The 26734-nt window shown below is 40.0% G+C and overlaps 1 protein-coding gene and 1 long non-coding RNA gene across 4 annotated transcripts in view; one reads left to right on the top strand and one right to left on the bottom strand.

Moving 5' to 3' along the window:
- The window catches only part of LOC106783352 (uncharacterized), a 52110-nt gene extending 29244 nt beyond the window's left edge, over positions 1-22866 (bottom strand). Inside the window, exons 1-2 of the long non-coding RNA XR_011440422.1 lie at positions 22732-22866; positions 19813-19882 (exon numbers count right to left, since the gene is read on the bottom strand). This is a non-coding gene — a long non-coding RNA (uncharacterized lncRNA). The remainder of the gene's footprint in view (positions 1-19812; positions 19883-22731) is intronic.
- The window catches only part of PGR (progesterone receptor), a 73946-nt gene continuing 67434 nt past the window's right edge, over positions 20223-26734 (top strand). For all 3 annotated transcript variants that reach the window (XR_002809026.2, XR_011440421.1, XM_023644695.2), the window contains exons 1-2: positions 20223-23156; positions 24382-24533. Coding sequence is in view for 1 of the 3 variants with exons in the window: in XM_023644695.2 (XP_023500463.1) it covers positions 21517-23156; positions 24382-24533 (1792 nt within the window). In the remaining 2 variants the exon portion in view is untranslated. The remainder of the gene's footprint in view (positions 23157-24381; positions 24534-26734) is intronic.

Here is a 26734-nt window from a genome sequence, read left to right as displayed (position 1 = left end):
GGAATCAGGGTTGTCACTGTGGAAGAAGAGAGATACAAATACAGAATGGAGGAAGGCAAAGAAAATTCTTTGGAGATGGATAGGATTCAGAGGTATCAGCAAGAAATAATAATTTTGATATCTTCATAGATAGATAATTAGATTATATGAGGTTATACATACATGTTATACAGATCATATATGTATACTAGATTATACACCCATAAAGGATGCACACACACATACACACAGACATTTGTTAACTCTACCTGCTCAAAGGGCCAAGAAATAAAGATGATATTCCAGTAGTAATGAGCACATTGAGTGCCCAGAAATTGGTTTTTAATTGCTTTTTCCACTAAAATGAACCAAGTTTCCTCCAAAAGGTGGATGATTCAGTGGATGGCACAAGAAATGCAAAATGATCCCAGAACATATTAAGTCATAAACTAAGCAAGTGTTTTTTTAAAAAAAGGAGCATGTTAAAAGGACAAAGGAGCCAGTGTAGAGGAACTCCCAGGGCCAAACCTGGGACAATTTAAGCACTGAAATAAAGACAGTATTGAAAAATAAAAGCAGAAAATTTGAAAAAAATAGGAATCCACGAATCCATTTTGATAATGAATAGGTAGGTAGGTAAACAAATGAATGAACGAATGAATGAGTAAATAAACAAAAGGGAGAACTTTTCCTTGCAGGAGTATGCTCACCAATAAAGGTAGAGGGAAAATTGGAGTAGGAGAACCAAAATTTTTCAACTGTAATAATAAAGATTGGAAGAGGAAAAGAGTAAGTACATGATGGATAAACTGAATAATACCTTGACCAAATGATCAAAATCAGTATTGGCAATGAGGAGCAGACAGGCCATATGTGCCTCTGAAAGTGATGTCGTCAGGACACAATACCACTTATGTGGTGCTCTACCCAGGGATGCTTAACTAGAATCCAACCATAGGAAAATATAAGACTAATCAAAAATGAAGAATAGTCTCTTTTTTAAAAAGGGTCTATATATTTCAAAATATCAAAGCCATGAAAGATTAAAAAAAGCTGAGGAGCTATTCCAGATTAAAGGAGACTAAAGAGATATGATAATCCTGTAATAAAGGGAAAAATGTTATAAAGAATATTATTTTACCAATTGAGAAAACTGGGAATATAAAGGTAGATTAAAATATTGTATCAGTGTTGAATTTCCTGAAGTTGATAATCATACCATGTTAATGTAAGAAAATGTCCTTCTTCTTAGGAAATACACTCTGAAGTAAAGCCATATGATTTATGCAACTTACTCTCAAAAGATTCAGAAAAGAAATGTGTATCTATCCATATCCACAGATAGATAAATAGATAGAATGCCACAGGTTAGATACACAGATTAGATTAGGTTAAGCAAACAATGAAGCAAACAGAATAAAATGTTGGAGAATCTGGATGAAGGGTATATGGGAGTTTTTTCTACCCATATTGAATTTTTTTCTCTACATTTGAAATTATTTCCAAATAAATAGTTTTAAATTTGAATAACAAGGGCCGGCCTCATGGCCGAGTGGTTAAGTTTGCACACTCCGATTCGGTAGCCCAGGGTTTCACTGGTTCCGATCCTGGGTGTGGACATGGCACCGCTCACAAGGCCATGCTGAGGCAGCGTCTCACATAGCACAACCAGAAGGATATACAACTAGAACATACAACTATGTACTGGGGGGCACTTGGGAGAAGAAGGAGAAAAAGAAGGGGGTGAGGGAGGGAGAAGGAGGGGGAGGAGGGGGAGGAGGAGGGGAAGGAGGAGAAGGAGAAGAAAAAGAAGATTGGCAACAAATAGTTAGCTCAGGTGCCAATCTTTAAGAGACAAAAACCCCAAAATTGAAGAACAAAGAACATAGATACCATGTGTAGTGAGTTGAATTGTGTCTCCGCAAAAAAACATGTTCAACTCTTAACCTCTAGGACCTGTGGCTGTGACCTTATTTAGAAATAAGGTCTTTGCAAAAATAGTTAAAAGATCTCCTGATGAAATCACACTGGATTAGGGTGGGCCCTAAATCTAATGCCTGGTATCCTTATGAGAAAAGGAGAGGACACAGAGAATAAGGCCATGTGAAAACAGGCAGAGATTGGAGGGATGCAGATAAAAGCCAAGGAATGCCAAGGATTTCTGGGTGCCACCAGAATCTAGGAAGAGACAAGGAAGAATTCTTTCCCAGAACCTTCAACTGGAGCATGACACCTTGATTTCAGAAGTGTGAGAGAATAAATTTCTGTTGTTTTGAGCCACCAAATTTGTGGTAATTTGATATGGCAACCCTAGGAAATTAATATATCATGAAAAATACAGTAAGGGCTATAGAAGATAGATGTCAAAATAAAACAAAGAAAAAAGAATTAGGAAGAAAATAGATATATAAAGCAGGCAGAAGAGACCCAATACTTGCATAAGTGGAGTTTCCAAAGAAGAAACTAATGGAACAGAATGAACATTTTAAACTATAGTTCAAAACAGAAAATGCTTTCCTAAAAGAATTGAATCTCCTATGGAAATAGCACACTACATATCACAAAATCTGATTTAGAGTAGTCAACATTGATACTTATCCTGCAAATTTTATTAGATTTCAGTGATGACGACAGGCTCTTTCAGCAGCCAACTTACAAAAGAAAGAAAAAGACCATGGCATCACACTTCTCCACAGTCAGGAAGCAGAGGAGCAACCCATATTAGATACATAACAAAAGTAAGTCCCCAGGATTTCATATTCAGCCAAGCACTACTTCAAGTATAAAGAGAGATAACCAAGAATTTTGAACGTGTAAGAACTTAGTAAAGATTCTTCACATTTCAGGAACTACTACAGAAACCAGGATATGGCTGTGGAATCTTTAGCAGTGAGTATTAAATATTTTAACCAATGAAAATCTAAAATGAAAACAAACATTGGGATAAGGGTTACAGGATGGAATGTTATATTTATAAATGATGTAAATATAAAACGAAAAGAATGAGGAAATAAGTTGAAAAACAGAAATGCTGTATGATTGACCCATATATATATAAGTGGGAGTCAAAGAATATAAGATAAAGCTGAAAATCAAATTCAAGTAGAAGCAGAGTAAACAATACAAGGGAAAACACTAGGAAAGGTAACACTATTGAATAAAATTGAGGTGTGGAAGAAAGAAAAGAGCGAAGGAAGAAGATATAACCACCTTAAATCAATACATTATTTGAATTCTAAAATGAAAATTAATTTTCTTTATAAGCGGTTTTCATCACCATTTCCTCATGTACACTAAAGATGAGACAAATTTGTGCTATTTCCATAGTTGCAGTATTTTTAATTCTTTAAAGTTTTTTATTGTCAAAAATTTATTTCAAAGCCTACCTCACGTCAAACATTTTTTGTAAGTATGGTATTTACTAACAAATTTTATTTCTCTCATTTCTGCATGGATAAAGATCAAGACTTTGGGATGTGAGATGAGAAGAATGGGGGTAAAATGAAAACTGGCAGAGGACGAAAGTCAACTGAAGATAATTGTCTAGAAGACTAGAGTATGTGTGAGAGTAGAGTAATGCAGAACAACAAAAATGCAAGAATCAGGCTGAGAAGCAGCACAGGGAAAGAGAAAGTAAGAGACAAGAGAGGGAGGTAGGATTCCCCACAGCAAAAGAACATAAATGACTATTCTAGTTTGAAACCCTCCCATCTTCTCTTTGATTTCTGCTTACTAGAATTGGTATATACAGGTAGCTATTTATGATGAAGAATACTACCGGGTATTGTATTTTCTAAATTTAGCTATGCTGTTTATATTGTGCTTTCACTATGATTGGTGTTGTAAAAAGATAATGGCTTCTCCTAAGCCTAGATTTCCTCACTTTCAATGAATTGGTTAGTTTAAAAAAAAAAAAAAAGTCAAAATAATGGACAAATGAAGTTTGTCTTTGTGAGGAATGAGTGGCTCACAACTGAAAATGTCTGCAGTTCCAGAAATGGTCTGGCATCAAGTAAGAACTTTTTATAGTTGCACTTGATTTTTCACTTTATATTTTATTGCATATTTTTAAAGTTAGATGGATATACTCTTTTTTGGGGGGTGGGGGAATACACTCCAATTCTTTCTCATTATTAACAAAACTTGTACATGGTATAACACAAAACTAAGAGAGAAGGCCTTCTTTTATGTTTCATACATTATAGCTTTAAACTCAAAATTATCATAATTCCTTATTTTAACCTCAACTGCACTGTTACTATTGATCTTCTTATCAACTTTATGAGGAACGTATTACTTCTGGTGTTTAAAGACATAGCTACTTTATATAGTATTTGTTCTTGTTTATCAAAATTACTCAGAATAGCAATATATTTCTTTTCCCCTTCCTAGATAGACAAATTTAAAATTTACATCATTAATAAAAGTTTTAAGATTAAATAGCTGATGTTTATGACCCCTGCTCCAAAAGATCTGATTTCAGAATATAGTAAAAGAATTACCTTCTGGTTCTTGATCTTCACGCTCTCTCCTAATATCATAGTAACTTAATAGCACAAATTAATGACATATTAAACAAAATCAACTATAGATTAACTGTGACAGATCTTTATCTTTAGAACTTATATTTGCCAATCTTTTCTTATCTATATAAATATAGACTTTTAAGGGTAATTTGGAAAAATTCCTAAAAATCATATTACATTAAGGAGAGAAAGCCTGACTATAAAATTAAAAATTAAACACTTTAAAACTGCAATATAAGCCATCTATTTAAGTGTATATAGCCCCAAGAACACAAAAATATAACAAATGCACCTATGTGTTAAGCTTTGGATGATTATATGCTAAACTGCAGAACAAAAGAAATGAGAGCCATAGACATCAGCAATTAGTGCCTAAACTTGAAGAATAATTTAAGATACAAAAAAGGATATTTTGAGTTGATAATCATCTTAAAATATTAGAGAGAATCACAAGAGTCTATGTATGCATATATGTATGTGCAAAAAATAACTAAGATAAATTGTGAAGATTGTATTTACAAAAATAAGTAAGCTACTACATTCATACATTAATGTGAATTTCTTTCTAAGTTTATATTAAGAGTCATGTAGGATTTCAAGGGAAGTGAGACTGGTAGAACGTCAGATACTATTTGGCGAATTCCCATCAGCCATACATGTACTCCTATTCCTTTCTAATAGAACCCCAATTTTGTTCACATACTGGTAGCAAAGCATGCAGAGTAGTGGACTCAGCTGCAGGAGATGAATCACAATTAATCTAATCAAATTCCCCTTTGAGTAACTAGTTCAGTGGTGGGCAGATGACCCAGTGCTAGCCTATAATTCTTGATAGCATGTCTGAGGGATCAGCTTCTGGATAAAGTTTTCTTCCTTGATTTAAAAAAAAGAAAAAAGAAAAAACTTGTCAGGAGAAACTCTCCTTTTCCCGAACTTTAGATGCAATTATACGAGACTCTGATGCCTGCAGCTTCAAAAGCCATCTTTGGACATTAGGGGACAAGAAAGAAGATAAAACTAAGCCTCTGACACTAGCTGACTGGAAAGATGGAGTGTTTGGGACCTTGCGGACATTACTGAGCCACTGATTAATGAACTCTGGAATTACTTTCCTCCAGACTTCTTGTCATGTGAGATAAGAAATATCTGTTGTATAAGTCACTTTTTGTTGAGCACCCTGTTACTTGGAACTAAAATATATCCCTCCTGACATGGGTATAAAAAGCAGGTATACATTTGTGGGTGGTCAATACATCTGTGGAGGGGCCTGAGGAACCCAAGCGTTGTATGGAACACTGGATTCAGAAACTAGGGGAGTGTGTCAAGAAGGTCAGAGAAGTGACTTTTGTGTACTCACATCAAGTGCCAACTTTCACGTACAATCATCCCTTTGTAGATACAAAAGAATTAGAGTTTTAACGTTGTATGAAAAATAAAAATTCCAAAGTAACCAAATCATAGGTCTGGGTGTCCCAACATACCTTTCTGAATGTGCTCATATTTCTGAGGTCTCAGATCAAGTAAATGTTTCTACACTACTCCATGAAACTTGTGAACTACACAACACTTGGAACTGTAAAAAATATACAATCACAATATGTAAAGTGAAAATAGCACTAGATTTAAAATCAGAAACCCTACTAGTGAGTTCTACTAATTACTAGGTCTAAGACTTCAGACTTCAATTTTCTTAGCTACAAAATTGAGATAATATTCACACCATGAAGTTTTATGAGCATTATATGTAATAGTGTAGCAATGTGTATACATTGTAAAATACCATAAAAAACAAACTGTTTAATGACATACTGCAGGCAGATGTTTGTAAAATGAATGAATGATTCCTTCATTCACTATAAAAACTGGACTAGACTTGACAAAACTCAATCATCTTTTCAAGTTTAAGCAAGCTTCATGGCTTTTTTTGCACGCTCTGCCCAGTGCCATAGTGAAGAGATAATACTAAAGAACAGTTCATGCCAAAAGACATGTATTTGCAGAAACCCTAAATTTTATTGTACTTTTTGTTTTATTTTATTAATATGAAAATATGCCATTTATTTCTTGGAATTCATGATACAAAAACCAGACAAAGTCATTACAAGAAAAGAGAACAGACCAATATTCCTCATGAATGAAGATTCAAAAATTCTAAACAAGCTTTTAACAAATCAAATGTAATATATAAAAAAAAATTACTTCATGAATATGTAGGGCTTATCCCAGGAATACAAGGTTGGTTAAACATTCAAAATTCAATCAACATAATTCATCATATTAACAAACTATAAATGAAAAACCATATGATCATCTCAACAGGTCTAGAAAGATCATTTGACAAAAACTTCTATCTACTCCTAATAAAACCTCTGAGCAAACTAGGAATAGAAGGGTACTTCCTCAATTTGACAATGGAAATCTATGAAGAAATCTGCAACTAACATCATACGTAATGATAAAAGACTGAATGCTTTCCCTCATAAAATCAGAAAACCAGCAAGGACACCCAACCTCATCTCTCCAATTAAAAAATAAATTGTATTTCTAAACACTAGAAATGTACCATACAAAATATAAATTAAGCATAATTATAAAATGGTCTTCAAAATCCCCTCTCCATGGTATACATGATTTGTATAATTTCCTCCCCTTGAATGTAGATGAGATTGTCAAAATGCTGGATTTCACTCCAATGATTATGTTACATTTATGGCAAAAGGAAATTTGCAGATGCAGTTAATATCCTAAACCAGTTTATTTTGAGTTAATCAAAATGGAGATTATCTAGGTGAGTCTGACTTAATCAGGCAGAAGCCCTTAAAAAGCATGAGAAAATTTCTCCTGCTGACTTCAAAGAATATGGAAACCATCATAAGTTCAAAAGCAGCAAGGAACTGAAGTCTGCCAAAAACCTGAATGAACCTGGAAGAGAACCCTGAGCTTCAGATGGAAATGCAGTTTTGGCTGATCCATTGATTGCTGCCATGTGAGCCCTGAGCAGTAGATCTAACTAACCATGCCCAGACTCCTGACCCATGGAAACTGAGATAAGAACTGGGTGATGTTTAAGCCACTAAGTTTGTGGTAATTTCTTTCTCAGCAATAGAAAACTTACATAGATACTGTGGGGACCTGAAATTGGCCACCCCAAGATATGTCTCTTCGGCATCAGGATTATTTGAGGCTGATTGCTTTTGATAAACTGGGACAGGGAAGGAGGCTCTGAGGAATGGAATTTGCCCTTTGTTAGCACACACTTACATTTGTAAGGTAAATCTCTATCTGTAAAAGCTGCCTCCCTCTGAACCAGGAAGAAGAAAGGAGATGACCTTCTCTCTAGAAACTCTTAATCAATGCCAAAGGCAAGGACTTAAATCTGCATTTTATTGTGCTTGTCTGGTAACCTCCTGTAACTGACTTCCCTCCCTCTCCCAATGTTGGCATTTCTTTAAGGATTAAGCATCTTTCCTTAGGCTAGGAACTGATTGCTGCACTCACCTGTGACCACCCAGCTCAAGACAACAGACTTGCCTCCTGCTGTGTCCATCAAGCGCTATGCCAACAGGGCAATCTTGTGACTATTGTGGGAGGGACATTTCAATCATATGCGAAACATCCTGTTTGGGGGTATATAACCACTCTGTGCACCCCACTTCTTTGGTGCCCTTTCTTCCTTCTGGAAGAAAGGCCCAAGGCCATGGTTCGTCATAAAGCAGTTGTTTAATTTTCTCTTGCTATTCTGTCTCATGTGAATTTAATTCGTTCTCCGGCCAGACAAACCCACTTTGGATAGAGGAAAAGTCTTCCTTCCCTACAGTTTGGCGCCCAACGTGGGGCACAATTTCACTGGCTGGACACTGATTGCTCCTGGACTGCTGCGGCCAAGAGATCCCGGAGCCCTGACGAGAACCGGCAAGAGGTAAGAGTTCTTACCACGTCAGTCTCCTGGATCTCTGCCTGCAGGCTCCAAAGGAAGCAAGAGTGGTGAGGTTTTTTTTTTTTTTTGCTCTTCTAAATTTAGATTAGCAGGAGAAAATGTTGGTGAGGCTAGCTTCTTGTATTCAGTGACTCTAGGATTTGAGTACTCACTGGTTGTAGATCCTTTTCCTCCCAGAGATAGTACTTTTCCTTGTCTCTGTCTTTTGTTTGTCATAAGACACAGGCATCTCTATAAGCCTGTTGTCTGGGCTTTTTGTCTTGTCTATGTCTTGAGAGCTTGGCTTTGTGACCTTTCTGGTCTCCGCCATCAGAGGATGCATGTACTGGCATGCATTTGGCGGTCAGTCGAGTAGACTGGGGTTCCGGGACACACTCTTTGTCCGGCTGTGTAAGCTCTCAGGGGAGTTTGTCATAGAGGTCCCAATTGCTTTCATAAGGGGCCTTTGTCGTCTCAACCTTTGTTGCTTGCTGTGCAATGAAGGCCTTTACTTTCTTAGGCTATTTTGGGGAGTGAATTTTCTGGATCTCTTTTGGGGACGCCTCTTTGTGTGCTTGGTTAAGCTTTGGTTGAGTTGCTGTTAAGATCCTACTCGTCAATTTGGCCAGACGATGGATCATTTAAATTTGGAAAACTTCTAAATTGGGGGAAAAAATTGTGAGAGCTCTCATCATAATTTTTATTGGTATCTATGAAAAAAGGCAAATTAAAAAGGAAACACAGAAAATGATGACTAGGTTTAAACCCTGACTCAGGTTATAATTGAATTGGTGAAATATAAAGGTCTCAGTGTTGATAAGATTATAAAGGTTGGAATGCTTGAGCTGATTTTCTATATAAAGAGGTTATATTAACTTTGCCTGAGTATGTTTTAAAATATCTGGCTGGGAATAGTTTCTTATGCAATATTATAAGACTAAGACCTGCCAAGTCCTGGCCATGGGCCCTGTCGCCATGCAGCAGCTCTTCACTGTCCATGGGCCCTGTCCCCACACTATCCTCTGAATACAGGAGTGGTACTTCCAGACCTTGAGTCCAGGAAGTCTTTCTTTTGACTCCTTGGCTTGCTGAGCCAGCTTGCTGAGCCAGCTTGTAAGCTGAAGTTATAGTCTTCCTTGTGCCTTTCTCTTTTTCAAGGATGGATCTAAATTCACTAGTCCATTGGGAACCTTCTTGGACAGCTGTATGAATCCATGTTTGCTGCCCATGGCTACTCTATGGGGCAAATTGTGGTATTCAGCCTGAAGAGAATCAGTACGTTAAGCCTGAGGGTGATGGAGAATGAATTAATCCATTCCTTCCTGCCTCTATCTCTGATATATAAATTTTACATGGGCACAGGTTGGCCACTTAAGTCATTAGGACGGTCGCCAATCTCCAAGACTCCCATGGAAGGTTTCTTTTCCTAAGGCTGGATTGGGATACCTCCCTCTGGCACCTGACCACACTCCGAACTGTGGGAAAGTCCCAATTGGGACTCTGGTTCAAGGCAAATACCAAACTCTAAACTTTGGTTGAGTGTGGGAAATCCTTCTTGGGAGAACAGCTCCAGGATGCAATTGGGTAGAATGTCCCCCAGACTGGCGGAAAATTCTTCACTGTTTTTCTCTGTTCTTTTATCTTTGGGACAATTCACCTGGCACTCATTACTGCCAGGCATAATAGGGAAGGTGTACAAGGAATGCAATGCAGAGGGACACCCCCATCGCCCCTTGCTATAGGGACCCCTCAGGCAGAATGGGTAGGATGCTGCGCTAGGTTCAGGGGAGATTTTCAAGGTAATGGACCTTTTTCTTTCCTCTCTCTTAAAGTGACAGTGGCCATTTTGGGCTCCTTTGGAGCTTTGCAATTGAGAAACAAGGAAATCTTTAAAGTTTCAAAGGCTCCACCCCTAGGAGCCCCCACTCTGGTTTCTGGGCCTGATCACCCCGGCGACCACCTTGAGAGCCCTCTCTTGGCGATTGACTTGTTAAGTATTTTAGGTGCCTACTGAGTTGGTTATGAGGATGGGAGACCTGTGATTTATTCTGTGAACTGTCCTGATGGTGTTGTGTGCCCCAGCATGGGAACTGCTGTGTGACTTCTATCTCGATAATCCTTGGGGAAGAGGCCATGAGGGTGAGCTCTGATCTCTTTTCCTTTGTTTGCCACCTCCACTCTTGTCACTAAGTTGAGGTTAAGTTCAGGCTGGACCTGAGCAGAACCTGGACCTTCTGTAAAATTGAAAACTTTTTGCCAGAGACTTAACTCTCAACCCTGGCACTGGGAGCCCAGCCTCCAGCCAGTTCCAGGCCTTTCCCTCCTGTTTCCTGCCTCGCCTTGTGCTGGCTCAGGGACTAAGTGCCTGTGATGCGGGGTCGGTGAGCCAAGGAGTCGAAAGAAAGAGTTCTTGGACTCTCAAGATCTGGCAGTAGTGCTCTTTTATTTAAAGAATAGTGTGATAGCATGGGGACAGGACCCATGGGCAGTCAGAGCTGCTGCTGCGGGCATGGGGACAGGACTCATGGGCAGTCAGAGCTGCTGCATGGGGACAGGGCCCATGGGCAGGAGGAGCTGCTGTTGCAAAAATGAGCTGAGGGTAGGGCTAATTTTAAGGCATAGGTATCTGAGTTATCTCTTTACAAGACAAAGGAAAGAATATGAAAAAAAAGTTAAAATGGTATCAGTGCAGGTGGGGTCTGGCTATTGGGTGATCCCATGACTTTTAGATAAGAATCAAATCGGATTAAGTAAAGGTCAGAAGCCACCACCCTAAATCAGTTACATGAGATTGCCAGACAGTAACCAACTTAAGTTCTTGCCTTCCCCATTTAGAGTTTCTAGAGACAAGGTCATCTCCCTTCTTTCACAAATACAAATGTCTCTCAAAGGGCAAGCAAATTCCAGTCCTTGGAGCCTGCCTCTCATCTGCAGTTTAAAATTAACAGGCCTATGGGGCCGGCCCAGGGGCGCAGAGGTTAAGTTTGCACGTTCTGCTTCTCAGCGGCCCGGGCTTCACCAGTTCGGATCCCGGGTGTAGACATGGCACCGCTTGGTACCCATGCTGTGGTAGGCGTCCCACATATAAAGTAGAGGAAGATGTGCACTATGTTAGCTCAGGGCCAGGCTTCCTCAGCAAAAACGAGGAGGACTGGCAGTAGTTAGCTCAGGGCTAATCTCCTTAAAAAAATAAATAAATAAAATAAATAAAATAAAATTAACCGGCCTAAAGTCCTCATCACCTGGGCTAAGTGGGATTTGACTAGATCTTATAACTATGTTGATGCCTGCAGTCAGGCACCTTTGCACCCTTTCTCTGGCTGCTGTCAGTTGGACACCAGCTTTACCGCCATGGGAAATGTTTCAACCCAGAGACTCACCCCCGGGTGCATTTTAACTAGTTAGAATCGCTTTCAATGGGATGGGTTATGCCCCAGAAACAAAACTTGAGGGGTTTCTCTGTGCCTTTGTGATGTAGTTGGAGAGGTAGGTCAATCTAGAATGTCATTGAGTTACACCCAGTAACTTCCAACTGTCCTTGGAAAATCATGCAAGACTGGAAATACAGCTCTAGAGGCAGTTCAGATTCCACCCAGTTCCTTTATCTCAAAAAGGATTATCATCTCCCCTCTCCAGGAACTACTATCTAGCCCATCACTAATTCCTAAGACTGAAAAAAAAAAAAAAAAAGAGAGGGGAAAAGGCCATAAGCATGCCCTTGCCAAAAAGAAAAAAAAAATCTAGCATCTTGAGTGTCTTCTCCACAAAGATTAGTAAAAAGGCGCAAAACAAAATTTGGATTCATAACTAGGGAGCTTTGTATTGTACCTGATTCATGGAGTGATTTTTAAAACAATAGCTGTGTTGGGGCTGGTCCCGTGGCCGAGTGGTTAAGTTCGTTCGCTCCGCTGCAGGCGGCCCAGTGTTTTGTTGGTTTGAATCCTGGGTGCGGACATGGCACTACTCATCAGACCACGCTGAGGCAGCGTCCCACATGCCACAACTAGAAGGACCCACAACGAAGAATATACAACTATGTACCGGGGGGCTTTGGGGAGAAAAAGGAAAAAATAAAAAAAAAATCTTTAAAAAAAAAAAAGAACTGAACTGGGTAAGGAATTATAGAAATCTAATGGAGAAACTGATGACCCCATAAAACTGCTAACAGAAGATTAAGATCAAGAACTGATTATACAGGACTGAACGAACTGAGGATGATTATAATTTTTATGACTTTTATTGAAATATTGTTGATTTTTTGATGTTTTGCTTTGTTTTTTCAGATTCAAGAAAATCTTCTCTTTTTTCTTGTGCTATGACTTACAGCAATTTGGTGAAATTATACCTTTGTGAGCAAACTGAAACATTTATCTTTTTCCCCCTACCTGATCCCTCGAGAATTTGGAAACTCTTTGTGAGCATGGTTATTTTGTGGCAATATAGTTATTTGCATAAGTTCAATAAGAATCTGTTCTCCTTATAACAGGACACATTGGTTATATTACCAAGGCTTTGACTGGAATGTCATATTTGAGAGAAACATACAGACTCGGATATGACAATACTGCCTTTGAGGAATAAGGTTGACTTTGTGGAAATAAAGCCACTTGGAAATATGGGTCTGGTACCTTGTTTACAGAGATTCTGGCAATCTTACCTGGTAAGTGAGGAAGCTTGTTTATCTGGCAGATGTAAAGAACCTCGGAATATTTTGGGGGACCTCAAGAAGAGAGGAATCCACACGAATCTGTAGGTACTGCAAGCAAAATCTGACGGCAAGTCCTTGGCTTGGCTTTCCTGGCCTCTAGAGGTCTTTAAAGTTCAATCTGAGATTCCAGATAAAAGAATTCCAGCAAAGCAGATTTAAGAGCCTATACGATCAATTGCTAGCCTTGCTGCACTTATGTAAATAATTGGGCCAAGTTTCTCCAAACTAAACTTATATTGCAAACAATTAGTCTTAATTTGTCTATCTTTGGTAAAAATGAGGGTGATTTTAGAGAGAAGAACTATGTTTCAGTGAAAAACTATAATACACATTTGTGGATATTAGATCCTAGTTTTGTTAATTGTCTTTGAGGTTTTTTTCTACCTGTGAACTGGACTGGATCCTGAATTCTTCTGCTGAAATATTTGGTTACACATCTCCAAACTAATGTTTTCAATCTTCCTCATTTTCATTTGGAATCACTGAGAACTGAACCTGCTCTTTTTCCTGAAGCCTTGCAAACTGAAGCTGAACGACTTAATAGAAATTTAAGAGATTCCTGTCTGTTGCTGTGTAAACTGCAAGCCATCTGAAAGCCTGATGACATCATCAGAGATGTTTCAAGCTGCTAAAGATGCTTTGACTCTAACATCTAGAAGTCTTCTTGACTGGCTGCCTCCTGGACTCAGGAACTAGTTTATAATTTGCTCCAACCACTAACCTTGTTTTTCTTTTTATTTCCATAGAACTACTTATTAAATACCTGATTGCTTGCTTCCAAAATATAGGCCTAACTTTGGGAGCCCACCTGCATTGCCACCTTCTAAAATGACTTTAACTGGACTGATCCATTATCAGGACTAAGAAATGTGTTCAGTGAGATGAAACAATCTACCACTCAGCTTCTGGACTGTGAAACTTCTTAAAGTTTCAAAGGCAGGACTGTGGGGACCTGAAATTGGCCACCCCAAGATATGTCTCTTCGGCATCAGGATTATTTGAGGCTGATTGCTTTTGATAAACTGGGACAGGGAAGGAGGCTCTGAGGAATGGAATTTGCCCTTTGTTAGCACACACTTACATTTGTAAGGTATATCTCTATCTGTAAAAGGCGCCTCCCTCTGTACCAGGAAGAAGAAAGGAGATGACCTTCTCTCTAGAAACTCTTAATCAATGCCAAAGGCAAGGACTTAAATCTGCATTTTATTGTGCTTGTCTGGTAACCTCCTGTAACTGACTTCCCTCCCCCTCCCAATGTTGGCATTTCTTTAAGGATTAAGCATCTTTCCTTAGGCTAGGAACTGATTGCTGCTCTCACCTGTGGCCACCCAGCTCAAGACAATAGACTTGCCTCCTGCTGTGTCCATCAAGCGCTGTGCCAACAGGGCAACCTTGTGACTATTGTAGGAGGGACATTTCAATCATATGTGAAACATCCTGTTTAGGGGTATATAACAACTCTGTGCACCCCACTTCTTTGGTGCCCTTTCTTCCTTCTGGAAGAAAGGCCCAAGGCCATGGTTCGTCATAAAGCAGTTGTTTAATTTTCTCTTGCTATTCTGTCTCATGTGAATTTAATTCGTTCTCCGGCCAGATGAACCTACTTTGCATAGAGGAAAAGTCTTCCTTCCCTACAATACCATTCAAAATAGCATCAGAAATATGAAATAACTGGAGATAGATTTGACAAAAGATGTGAAAGACTTGTACAGTGAAAGCTTCAAGATATCACTGAGAGAAAGTAGGCCCAAGGAAATGGAGATATATATCATCTTCATGGGAAGATGGAAGACAACGTTGATGAGATATCAATTTCTCTCCAAATCAATCTATTTCAATTCAACCCCAATCAATATTGCAGCAGGTGTGTTTGTAGAAATTGATAAACTGGTTCTAAAGTTTATATGGAAATGCAAAGGACCTAGAATAATCAAAACAATTTTGATAAAGAAGAATAAAGTTGGAGCAGTAACACTTCAAGTATTCAAGACCTATTATATAGCTACAGCAGTCAAGATAGAGTGGTATTGACATAAAGATTGTCAAATAGAACAATGAAACAAAATCGAGAGTCCAGAAACAGACCTCCACATATATGAATAAGTGATTTTCAACAAAGTTGTAAAGGTAATTAAGTGGACAAAGGATATTCTTTTCAGCAAATAGTGTTGGAATAACTGGATATCCATATGCAAAACAAAGAACTTTGATCTATACCTCATACCATATTAAAAAGTAACAAAATAATTCATAGATATAAAGGTAAAATCTAAAACTGTAAAACCAGAAGAAAACATAGGAGTAAATTTCTGTGACCTTTGGTTTGGCAAAGATTTTTAATTATGACACTGAAAGTACAATTCATAAAAGTGTAAATTTATAAATTAGACTTTATCAATATTAAAAACATCTGCTCTTCAAAGGATACTGTTAAGAAAACAAGAATAAGGCACAGATTAGGAGAAAATATTTTCGAATCATATGTATGACAATGGACTTGCATCAGAATTCATAAAGAACTCTCAAACAATAAGGAAATAAACAACTTTTTTTTAAAAAGCAAACAAAACATTTGAACAAACACACCAAGAAAGATATACCAATGACACATAAGCCCATGAAAAGATGATCAACATCATTAGTCATTAGGGAAATGCAATTAAAACCACAATGAGATATCACTATATAACTATTAGAATTGCTAAAATTAAAAATACTGACCATACCGATTGTTGTCCAGGATATGGAAGAATCAGAACTGTAATATACTGCTAGAGGGAATGTAAAATGATACAATCACTTTGGAAAATTGTTTGGTAAAACATATGTCCATACAAAGACTTATACATACAATTTCATAGTAGCTTTATTTGCAATATCAAAAAACTGGAAACAATCCAAATACTCATCAACAGGTAAATGGATAAACTATGGTATATCTATACAATGAATCACTACTCAGCAATAAAAGGAATGAACTAATGATACATACTTAATATAGATGAATCTTAAAATAATTACGCTGAGTGAAAGAAGCTAGATGAAAAAATCATACACTGTATTACATAAAATTCTAAGAAATAAAAACAAATGTAGAACACATTTAGAATTCAGATCTTCATTTCCAATATAATTTTCCAATAAATAGCTGTTTCTAGGATGGGAGCAGGAAATAGACAAGATGAGTCTGTAGCATTTTGTAATGACAGAAAGTAGGAAAGTGCGCGTGCGTGTGCGCAAGCGGGCGCACGCACACACACACACACACACACACACACACACGAGCTCCCAATGCCCAAAGCTAGGACAACTTGAGCAACAAAATAAAGTGTACTGGATTATAACCCAAAGTATAAAAAATAAACATCCATGAGTCAATACTGATATAAATAAAAGACTGAATAAATTAGTAAATAGGGGAAAAGAAGTAATTCTCCCATGCAGAAGAATTCCAAATAAATTTTGTAGATACTCCACCCTAAAGGAAGGAGAGCTTAACTCCTTACTCCCACATATTCCCTAAAGTATGGTCTGCTTAGTGACTTCCTTCCAAAGAGTACAGTATGGCAAGAGGGGAAAAAGAGTAATTTTGCAGGGGAAAAACCTGACAAATACTACTTCAGCCATGTGATCAAGGTCAACATCAACACTGATAAGTCACGTTGACAGTATGTAACTGGATATGAAGTGATGAGTATGGCACTTTACCCCTGTGATTTTCCTCACGAAACCCATAACTCCAATCTAATCATGAGGAAAACATGAAATTCCAATAGAGGGGGACCCTACAATATGCCTCACCAGATTCCCCAGAGCTGTCAAGGTCATCAAAATCAAAGAAAGTCTGAGAAACTTTCATAGCCAAGAGGAGCCTAAGAAGACATAGCAACAATGTAATGTGGTGTCCTGGATGGCATCCTGGGAAAGAAGAAGAACATTAGGTAAAAACTAAGGAAATCTGAATAAACTATTTCTATTAGTTAATAATAATGTATTGATATTAGTCTATTAATTATAACAAGTATACCATATTAATATAAGATGTTAATAGGGGAAACTGTATGTAGAGGATATATGGGAACTCCCTGTACTATCTGCTTAATTTCTCTGTAAATCTAAAATTGTTCTAAAAAAGTAAAGTCTATTAATAAAAACATTAACACACTTAGTCCTAAAAACCGTGTGTGTATAATTTAATATGTTTAATAAATCAGATATGATTTTTTTTAAAAAAAAAACTAATGTGTAGTGATAGAAAGCAGATTAGTGGTTGCTTACGGATAGATGGGAAGTGGCAGAGGTGGGTGGGAATAGGAAAGAGCAGTAGGAAAGGATTAAAAAGTGGCATGACATAAATAAAGATGAAATTGTGTCATTTGTGACGTGAATGGACCTTGAGGGTATTATGCTCAGCAAAATAAGTCAGACAAAGAAAGATACATACCGTATGATGTCACTCATTTGAGGAAGATAAACAAACAAACACACACAGATACAGAGAACAGATTGGTGCTTACTAGAGGGAAAGGGGTTAGGCGAAGGGCAAAAGGGAAAATGGGGCACAAGTGTAGTGACAGACGGAAACTAGACTTTTGGTGGTGAACACAATGCAGTCTATACAGAAACCAAAATATAATGACGTACACCAGAAATTTACACAATGTTATAAACCAGTGTGACAAATAAAAACAATAATAATAAAAATTTTAAAAAATAAAAATAAATGAAAAGTGGCATAAGGGAACTTATGGAGGAAAAGGGTTATTTATGATCTTGTTTGTGGTGATGGTTTCACAGGTATATACATATGTCAAAGTGTAACAAAATGTACATTTTAAACATATGCAGCATATTGTTTGACAATTATACCTTAATAAAACTTTTTTCAAATATAAACAGACAAACAAAAACTTCCAAATTTGAATTCTCTTCTCCAAAAGTAAATAGTCTTCAGGAATATTTGGAGTTAGCCCCATCTACTTGAATTTAACCAGTAGTTCTGTTTCACTCAAAGATTCATATATTTTGAAATTCCTGTACCAACAACGCTAATCACCAAGAATCAAATGTCATGGCATAATGGTGATTTAGGATATGCTGGGCACCTTTATTATTGTTTTCCCACTTCAAGATTTTCAATCTTATGCAAATAACCTAGTCAGACTGTATGGCTTGAGAGAATTTGTATAACCAATCAAAATTAAGCCAAATATAGTTTGCCAGATTTAAAATGAGGCCGAGAGCCAATTTTATGGCTACAGCAACCTGAAAACCAAATTCCAAGCTATCTGCTGTTTAAAAATAACACTCCCAAGAAGGCTGCCATTTGATGGCCTGGGTTCCAATCTGGCTATGCTACTTACTGTCTTTATAACATTGAGCAACTCCGTGCCTCAGTTTGCTCAACTATGAAATGGAGATAACAGTACCTTCTTCATGGGACTGTTGAAGGATTAAACAAATTAACACATGTAACGGTCTTAAAAGACTACCTGGCAGTGCTGTCCGGATTCTACAAATTCTACAGATTCTGTGGCACCAACCATCAGGAAAACGTAAACCAAAACCACAGTGAGACACCACTTCACACATTGGGAGAACTATAACAAGAAAGACCTAACAAGTGCAGCCAAGGATGTGGAGAAATTGGAACGCTCATATATATATATACTTCTAGTGGGAATGCAGAATGTACAGTCACTTTGGAAAACAGTCTGGCAGTTCCTCAAAAGGTAAAACTCAGAAAGTTAACCCTAGAATTACCATATGACCCAGCAATTCTACTTCTAGGAATATATCCAAGAGAAAGGAAAACACATGTTCATACAAACACTTGTACATAAATCTTCATAGAAGCATTATTCATAATAGCCTAAAAGTAGAAACAACCCAAATGTCCAACAACTGATAAACAGATAAATAAAATGTGGTATAATCATACAATGAAACATTATTTGGCCGTAAAAAGGAATGAAGTACTGATACATGCTACAACACGGCTGAACCTTGAAAACAATATGCTAAGTGAAAGAAGTCGGCAAAAAAGACCACATATGGTACAATTCCATTTATACGAAATGTACAAAATAGATAAATCCCTAGAGAAGGAAAGTAGATTACTGGCTAGGAGGATATTTGGGGAGAAAGGAGTGACTGCTAATGGGATGAGATTTCTTTTTGGGGTGTATAAATCTAAAATTGATAGTGGTGATGGTTACGCAACTGTGAATATGCTAAAAACCATTGACTTGTACACTTTAAAAGGAGTGAACCTTATGATATGTGAATTATACCTCAAAAAAGCATGTTAAGTGGTTTAAAATGGATGGGAAAGAGGAAAGCCTGAGAGCAACAATAACAGTATTCATAATAATAAATTAGTTCACCTCTGTAGCCTCATCCCCTTCCATTCCCAAATTTACTCTATGCTGTATCCATAATGACCCCCTTGCAGTTCTAATATTACATCTTCCTATTTGATGTCCTGTGAACATAGTATATGTGCTTCCTGGAATTCTCTTCACCTCTCCTCTATCTGCCTAATTCCTTTACATCTAAAATTAGTCAGAATAAGCTAATTGCTGGAATAATCAATTCCAAAATCCAGTGGCCTAACATGATGCAAGTTTATTTCTGACTCATGTAGACCCTCCCAAGGTGAGACAGAGATCCAGGCTCCTTACCTCTAGTGGCTCTGCCCATCCTGGAGTCTTGGAGTCTTCCACTGTATTCTCTACCCCTGGCTGAGAGAACCTGTGGGGGCATCAGCACAGATAGGACCTCGAGGAACTTTCCAAGTGATTAATTCCGTTTTGAATATGGTACATTTAAGATGATGTCAAGATACCCAATGGTCTTGAGTTCAGCACAGAGATTGTTCGTTTCTGACTCCATATCTCAAATATATTGTGAGACTCCCCACCCCCCTCCAGTATATCTTCAAGAAGTAAGAGGAGATCTGCTTAAAAAACTCAAGGATTATTTTTTTTTTAAATAAGAATGTTGAGGGAAGAAAATACTATTCAACAACTCTATTGAAGATTTTATGATGTAGCACAGGAATAAGCTGCAACTAAAGGAAACTTTCCTTAAAGTACTATTTATTAAAAATTGGAATGCATTCCTGAGGACAAATCAAGGGATGGCACACAACATCCAAACTTCCTGCACAGGTAGAGAGGTGTTATCAACTTTCTTACACTCCCAAACTTCTCTGCTACCTTGAGGACTGTTTAAGAGGAGCAGGACATGTTGTTTGCAGTAAGAGAAATTTGAAGGTACTCACTTTTATGGAAGACATAAAAGAGAATCTCTTTTATATTATTTAAGATCATCCTTGATACACTTATTCTGAAAGATAATATAGCCAAATATCTTCCTCTTTGTTAAATCTTTACAACACTAAAATCCTGAAAAGTCAGCGTAGAATCCATTCGTTTTTCCAGTCAGATTGGGCGTAATTCTTAATTGATAGGACAACATCTAATATGCTTATGAAGTTCCATCCCACAACACCTGCTCTTCAGAGTGGAACTCAGACTAGCGCTTGGGAATACCAACTCCAGAAATTCAGATCAAGTCCATAATTGGGGTAGGGAGGGGCTGTAGGCGGGGCCTCCGGAAGGGGAGGAAGCGTCGTTAGAAAGCTGTGGGACCAGTCCACGGCTGTCACAACTTGAGTTAAGCCTTGTAGTATCTGAGCGTGCGAGGATCTGGTGTGTGAGTAGCATTCTCAATGAGAACTAGTTTCATTTGGCATTTGAGTGGAATCTGCAACCAGAGGAGTTTCGTCCTCCCGGACTGCTGAGAAATGCGACAGCTGCAGAGGTGACTGTCGCCAGCAATAGGGAGCCGGCAGGAAGACTACTGTTGTGGAGAATGGGCTGTACCGAAAGGTCCAAGTAGCCCCAGGGTTTTAGTGAGAAGGGAAGTGGAACGCAGTCAGGGATTGGGAGCTACAAGGCGTGCACCGGTTTGAAGCCGGAGAAAAAGTCGGGAGAGAGAGCCGCGTCTAATTACTTTAGAAGCTGCCACCACTCGAGTGCCGGACTTGTGAGTATTCTGCGTCTCTTGTCGTCAGACTGAAGTTGGAGAGCTCTCCCAGTTAGGCGACGAGATCCTACAACTACCTTCTCCTGCCCTCCCCACTTGCCTCAGGGACCCAACAACTGCCACCCTTTCCTTGCCTACCGGATGCAGGGCAAGGGCAGGAGCTGACCAGCGCCGCCCCCTTCCGACCCAGGAGGTGGAGATACCCCCCGCCGGTCCAGCCAAATTCAACACCTGTTTTCTCTTCCCGCTGCTCCTATATTCCCGACACCTCCTCCGCCTTGCCCTATCCCTCCTCCCTAGAGACAGGGGAGGAGAAAAAGGAAGTTCAAGTCGTCATGACAGAGCTGAAAGCAAAGGATCCCAGGGCTCCCCACGTGGCGGGCGGTGCGCCCTCTCCCACCCAGGTCGGATCCCCTCGGCTGGGACGTCCAGACGCTGGCCCCTTCCAGGAGAGCCAGCCCTCCGACGCCTCGTCCGTGGTCTCGGCCATCCCCATCTCCCTGGACGGGCTGCTCTTCCCTCGGCCCTGCCAGGGACAGGACCCCCGGGACGGAAAGACGCAGGCCCAGCAGTCGCTGTCAGAAGTGGAGGGGGCGTATCCCAGAGTTGAAGCCACAGGGGCTGCAGGAGGTGGCAGCTCTAGACCCCCAGAAAAGGACAGCGGGCTGCTGGACAGTGTCTTGGACACGCTACTGGCGCCCTCAGATCCGGGGCAAAGCCACGCCAGCCCTCCCACCTGCGAGGCCACCAGCCCTTGGTGCCTTTTTGGCCAGGAGCATCCTGAAGATCCCCGATCTGCCCCCTCCACCCAGGGGGTGTTGCCCCCGCTCATGAGCCGGCCCCAGGGCAAGGCTGGCGACAGCTCTGGGACGGCAGCTGCCCATAAAATACTGTCCAGGGGCTTGTCACCGTCCCGGCAGCTGCTGCCCCGGACCTCTGGGAGCCCTCGATGGCCTGGGGCCGCAGTGAAGCCGTCTCCGCAGCCCGCAGTGGTGGAGATGGAGGGGGAGGATGGCTCCGAGTCCGAGGACTCCGTGGGTCCGCTTCTGAAGGGCAAACCCCGGCCTCTGGGAGGCACGGCGGCCGGAGGAGAAGCCCCGGCCACGGCTCCTGGGGTGGCCGCAGGAGGCGTCGCCCTGGTCCCCAAGGAAGATGCCCGCTTCTCGGCGCCCCGGGTTGCTCTGGCGGAACAGGACGCGCCACCGGCGCCCGGGCGCTCCCCGCTGGCCACCACGGTGATGGATTTTATCCACTTGCCCATCCTGCCGCTCAACTCGGCCTTCCTGGCCGCCCGCACCCGGCAGCTGCTAGAGGGGGAGAGCTATGACGGCGGGGCCCCGGCTGTCAGCGCCTTTGCCCCGCCGCGGGGCTCGCCCTCGGCCTCGGCCACCCTGGTGGCCACCAGCGACTTCCCCGACTGCGCGTACCCACCCGACGCCGAGCCCAAGGAGGACGCGTTCCCGTTCTACGGCGACTTCCAGTCGCCCGCCCTGAAGATCAAGGAGGAGGAGGAAGGCGCCGAGGCCGCCGCGCGCTCCCCGCGGCCGTACCTGGTGGCGAGCGCCAATCCCGCTATCTTCACCGAGTTCCCGCTAGCGCCGCCGCCTCTGCCTCAGCGCGCGCCGTCGTCCAGACCCGGGGAATCGGCCGCGGCGGCCGCCCCCCCGAGTACCTCCGTCTCGTCCGCCTCCTCGTCGGGGTCGACCCTGGAGTGCATTCTGTACAAGGCGGAGGGCGCGGCGCCCCAGCAAGGCCCGTTTGCGCCGCCGCCCTGCAAGGCGCCGGGCGCGGGCGCCTGCCTGCTGCCGCGGGACGCCCTGCCCTCCACCTCGGCCTCGGCCGCCGCGGGCGTGGCAGCGGCCCCTGCGCTTTACCCGCCGCTCGGCCTCAACGGGCTCCCGCAGCTCGGCTACCAGGCCGCCGTGCTCAAGGAGGGCCTGCCGCAGGTCTACCCGCCCTATCTCAACTACCTGAGGTGAGCGGCCGGGGCGAGGCGCGCCCTGCGCAGCGCGGGAGAAGGGCCACCGCCGCCGCCAGCCCCCTGCCCTCCGCTCCCCGCGCGGCCGCGAGGGCGTGGGTGGTGGGGGCGGCGCACGGGGCAGGTGGGCTTCATTCTCCTTCCCTCTTGTCCTCATTTTTGGGGGATGCAAAGGGGGCGCAGAATATGCCGGGTTTTGGAGCATGCCTTCCCGCAAACATTTTTCTAAACTTTACAAATCGGCGAGCTTCCCGGGCAGGACCGGCCCTGATTGAAAATTTGCAGCGTCACACTAGGTCCGCTGTGGCCCCGTGGAGCCGAAAAGGTGAGGCGATGTGGGGGCTTTATGAAATGCTTCTCTTCTTGCAAGGCTGTCTCCTGAGGATGTGTTTTGGAGAGGAGACGTTAAGGCACCGTCCCCCGGGAGGGGAATCACTTGATGCGGGGTACCCGGCCAGAACCGAAAGCAGGTTTGGACGCTTAACGGCTCCATTTTCATACAAATCTCAAGATTAAAATTAATTAGAAGGGTAATGTGTTTAAATTCTGGATTTAAACGTTAATCCCTGCAGTGCACTGTATTCCAGTGTTGTTTCGGATCCGCTATAACTTTTTTCGTGAAGGTTTTCAAAAACATTTTAATTTACATATTGAAGTAATGGAATTTTATAGGAAAAAAAGAATGCTCTCTTGGAATCTTCTGTGCTGTAAATAGGGGAAAAAAAAGTGTCAGTATATTGAACAGTACTTTAAATGACAAACACCTATGCTTGTAACAATAATTATAGGGTTGAGTTTTAAAAACTCAAAACAAAAGCTTTGCTAAGAACGATTAAACTCTTGAAGCAAAAACCATGTTTATTGTTACCTAGCATACAGGAAGGGCATAATAATTCATTTGATGAAGGCTAAATTGATTCTAAATAAGTTTTGTAGAAAGAATTTTTTAAACCAGTGGACCTTAATTTTCCTAACATAAAATTGTGTATAAATTGTTATTCTTTCATGTTGCTGTTCCTGATTAACCGCTAATAATTTGCAAGTCTGATGAATCCAGTAACAGGTAGTGCACCAAGTTTAGTTGCATGTCTTTCAAGTGTGCATTTATACAATGCTATTTTTAAAATCCCCTTTCGCCCTGTCAATGACCAGTTAAGAAAACTTTAGTATTAGATAGTGGTGCACCTAAAAATAAATGGAGTACTTTGTTTTGCATTTCAAGGCCGGATTCAGAAGCCAGCCAGAGCCCACAGTACAGCTTCGAGTCATTACCTCAGAAGATTTGTTTAATCTGTGGGGATGAAGCATCAGGCTGTCATTATGGTGTCCTTACCTGTGGGAGCTGTAAGGTCTTCTTTAAAAGGGCAATGGAAGGTAGGCTCCTTTCCCCTCACCCTTTGTTGTTGGCTTGATTGTAAATGGAGACCATCTAATATTTTATAGATTTTATTTATCCCTTGCTTCTTCTAAGAAAGTTATATTTCCATATAACTTAAAATGTATGATGTTTTAACAATATGTTTTTATTTATAATACTCAAACTTGAACGTGGTTGGATATTATAATTGCGTACTGTTTGACTAACACTTTCAATATTATACACAAGTCATACTAATCTCGGGAATAATGCTACTATTGTTTATTAACTGTCTGGCTTTAAGAAATAGCTTTGTTCTAATCATATGTCTCTATTTCTATCATATATAATATATAATATATATTAAATTTAAAATTTCAATCAAAATAAAAATGGTAAAAGTTGTTGAAATTATATAAATGTACTTGTATGTATATGTGTACATATGATGCAGTTACAAATTTTCTATATGATTTTGTCTTTCCCATACTTGCATATCTCTGTAATACTTATATAATGATAATTCTAAACAAATTTTTTAAATTGTTTAGCATATTTTTGTAAGTGTATAGGGAATGGAGTAAATAGTTTAAAGCAAATGAAAAAATTTGGACATCACAGTAATATAATTTCTAAAGAAGTATTTTGCTTCAAGTAAGACATTTAAGTTTTTAAAATCATCTACATATTTAGTGATTTTGCATTGACTTGCATAGTATATTTCAGACTTGAACTTTCGTAGAAAATGTTTTTTAATTTCTCTATCTACACTGAACTCTAAGTAGGCAAACACATTATATTTGAAGATCATTTCTCATTTGAATTCTCACAATAAGTGTATTTTATAACAAGCTGAAGTGAGTTTAGGTTCCCTCTGGAGTACTAAGATCACATCTAGACAAGGAACCAAAGATCTAGATGTCTGCTTTTTTTGCTTTCTGTCCATGAGTTTTCTGATTGCAGGAGCCCTCTATTCATAAAGAAAAGAGGGAGTGGGGAATTTTTACCTTAAGAGGGCTTTCAGAGGAGTTTGATGTGCATATTTAATGCACATTTACCCCAAAGGAATATTAACCTAAAAATATTTAACAAAAATATTGACTATCCCTGCAGATGCCTAACAGGTGATTCTTTAGAACTATTATGCCTTTTTGATAAAAATGATTCCCAACTATTTATTAATAGTATTTGTACTCATTCTACTGAAATTAATTCTTCATAAAAATATTTGCTTTGTATATTTCTAGAATATGATTTTTTCCCACAAAGGATGAATGTTTTTAACTGATGTTGAACACATGTATTCAGCTTCAGGGGGGTTTAATTGCATTTTAAATTAACTGAAGCACTGTGAAAAGAGGGTACTTGAGAAAATGGTACAACTGAGAGTGGCTTTAACTTTCCCATTGACATCATTTAGTCATAGTTGCAGATAGAAGTTCATTGTGTGAAGAGTCAATTCTCCAGTGTGTAATTGGAGTTACTATCCCATCTGACTTTGGTTCTGGTTTCTTGAACATTCCTTTCTGCATTAATATGATTTTCTTTATTCTTATAGTCTCCTTAGAATAATATAATTTTATAAGTGAATGATCCCCTTCGAATTCCCTAAAGGCCAGTTTCTTCTAGCCCAGCTCCTTCTTTTTACAGATAAGCAATCCCAAAGATATAAATTTGAGTATCCAAAGAGCACACAACTAGTTACTAATTGATTGTTAGTCAACATAGGTTAGATATTATTTAATTACAATGCTTATAAATCAGAAATGCTGTGCACAAGTGGATATATGGTAAATGCTGTTTAATTCTCAGAAGTTACTTCAAAAAGTGCATGTAGAGAACTAAGAGCACCCTAACTGTAAAATACAAATGTTTTCACCACATTATTATCAGAATAGCATCCAAAACCAAAAATTTACTCTTAGGAAGTATTTGTTGGACCCCTACTTTTGGCATGGTCCTATTTTAGTCTTAAATAGTAGAAATGAGGCACTCTTATTTGGCAACATTTATAAAGAGGAACTTAGGACAGACATTGATAAATCCTTCATGAAACTAGAGCAAGATTACAAAAGTATATGAGTAAGTTCATTCATTCAGCAATTATTGTATACCTCTTATATTTAGATTTGTGCCAAAGATATTCTTTCCCTGACTTCACTTCTCTCTGCCTTAGATTACAAAATGAGGATAGCTGTAGCTACTTCTTAGAGTTGTT

The sequence above is a fragment of the Equus caballus genome, chromosome 7 (assembly GCF_041296265.1).
Source record: "Equus caballus isolate H_3958 breed thoroughbred chromosome 7, TB-T2T, whole genome shotgun sequence".
In the NCBI taxonomy this organism is placed as follows: Eukaryota; Metazoa; Chordata; class Mammalia; order Perissodactyla; family Equidae; genus Equus; species Equus caballus.
Note: the sequence above shows the minus strand (reverse complement) of the source record. Positions and strands in the feature narration are given on the sequence as shown.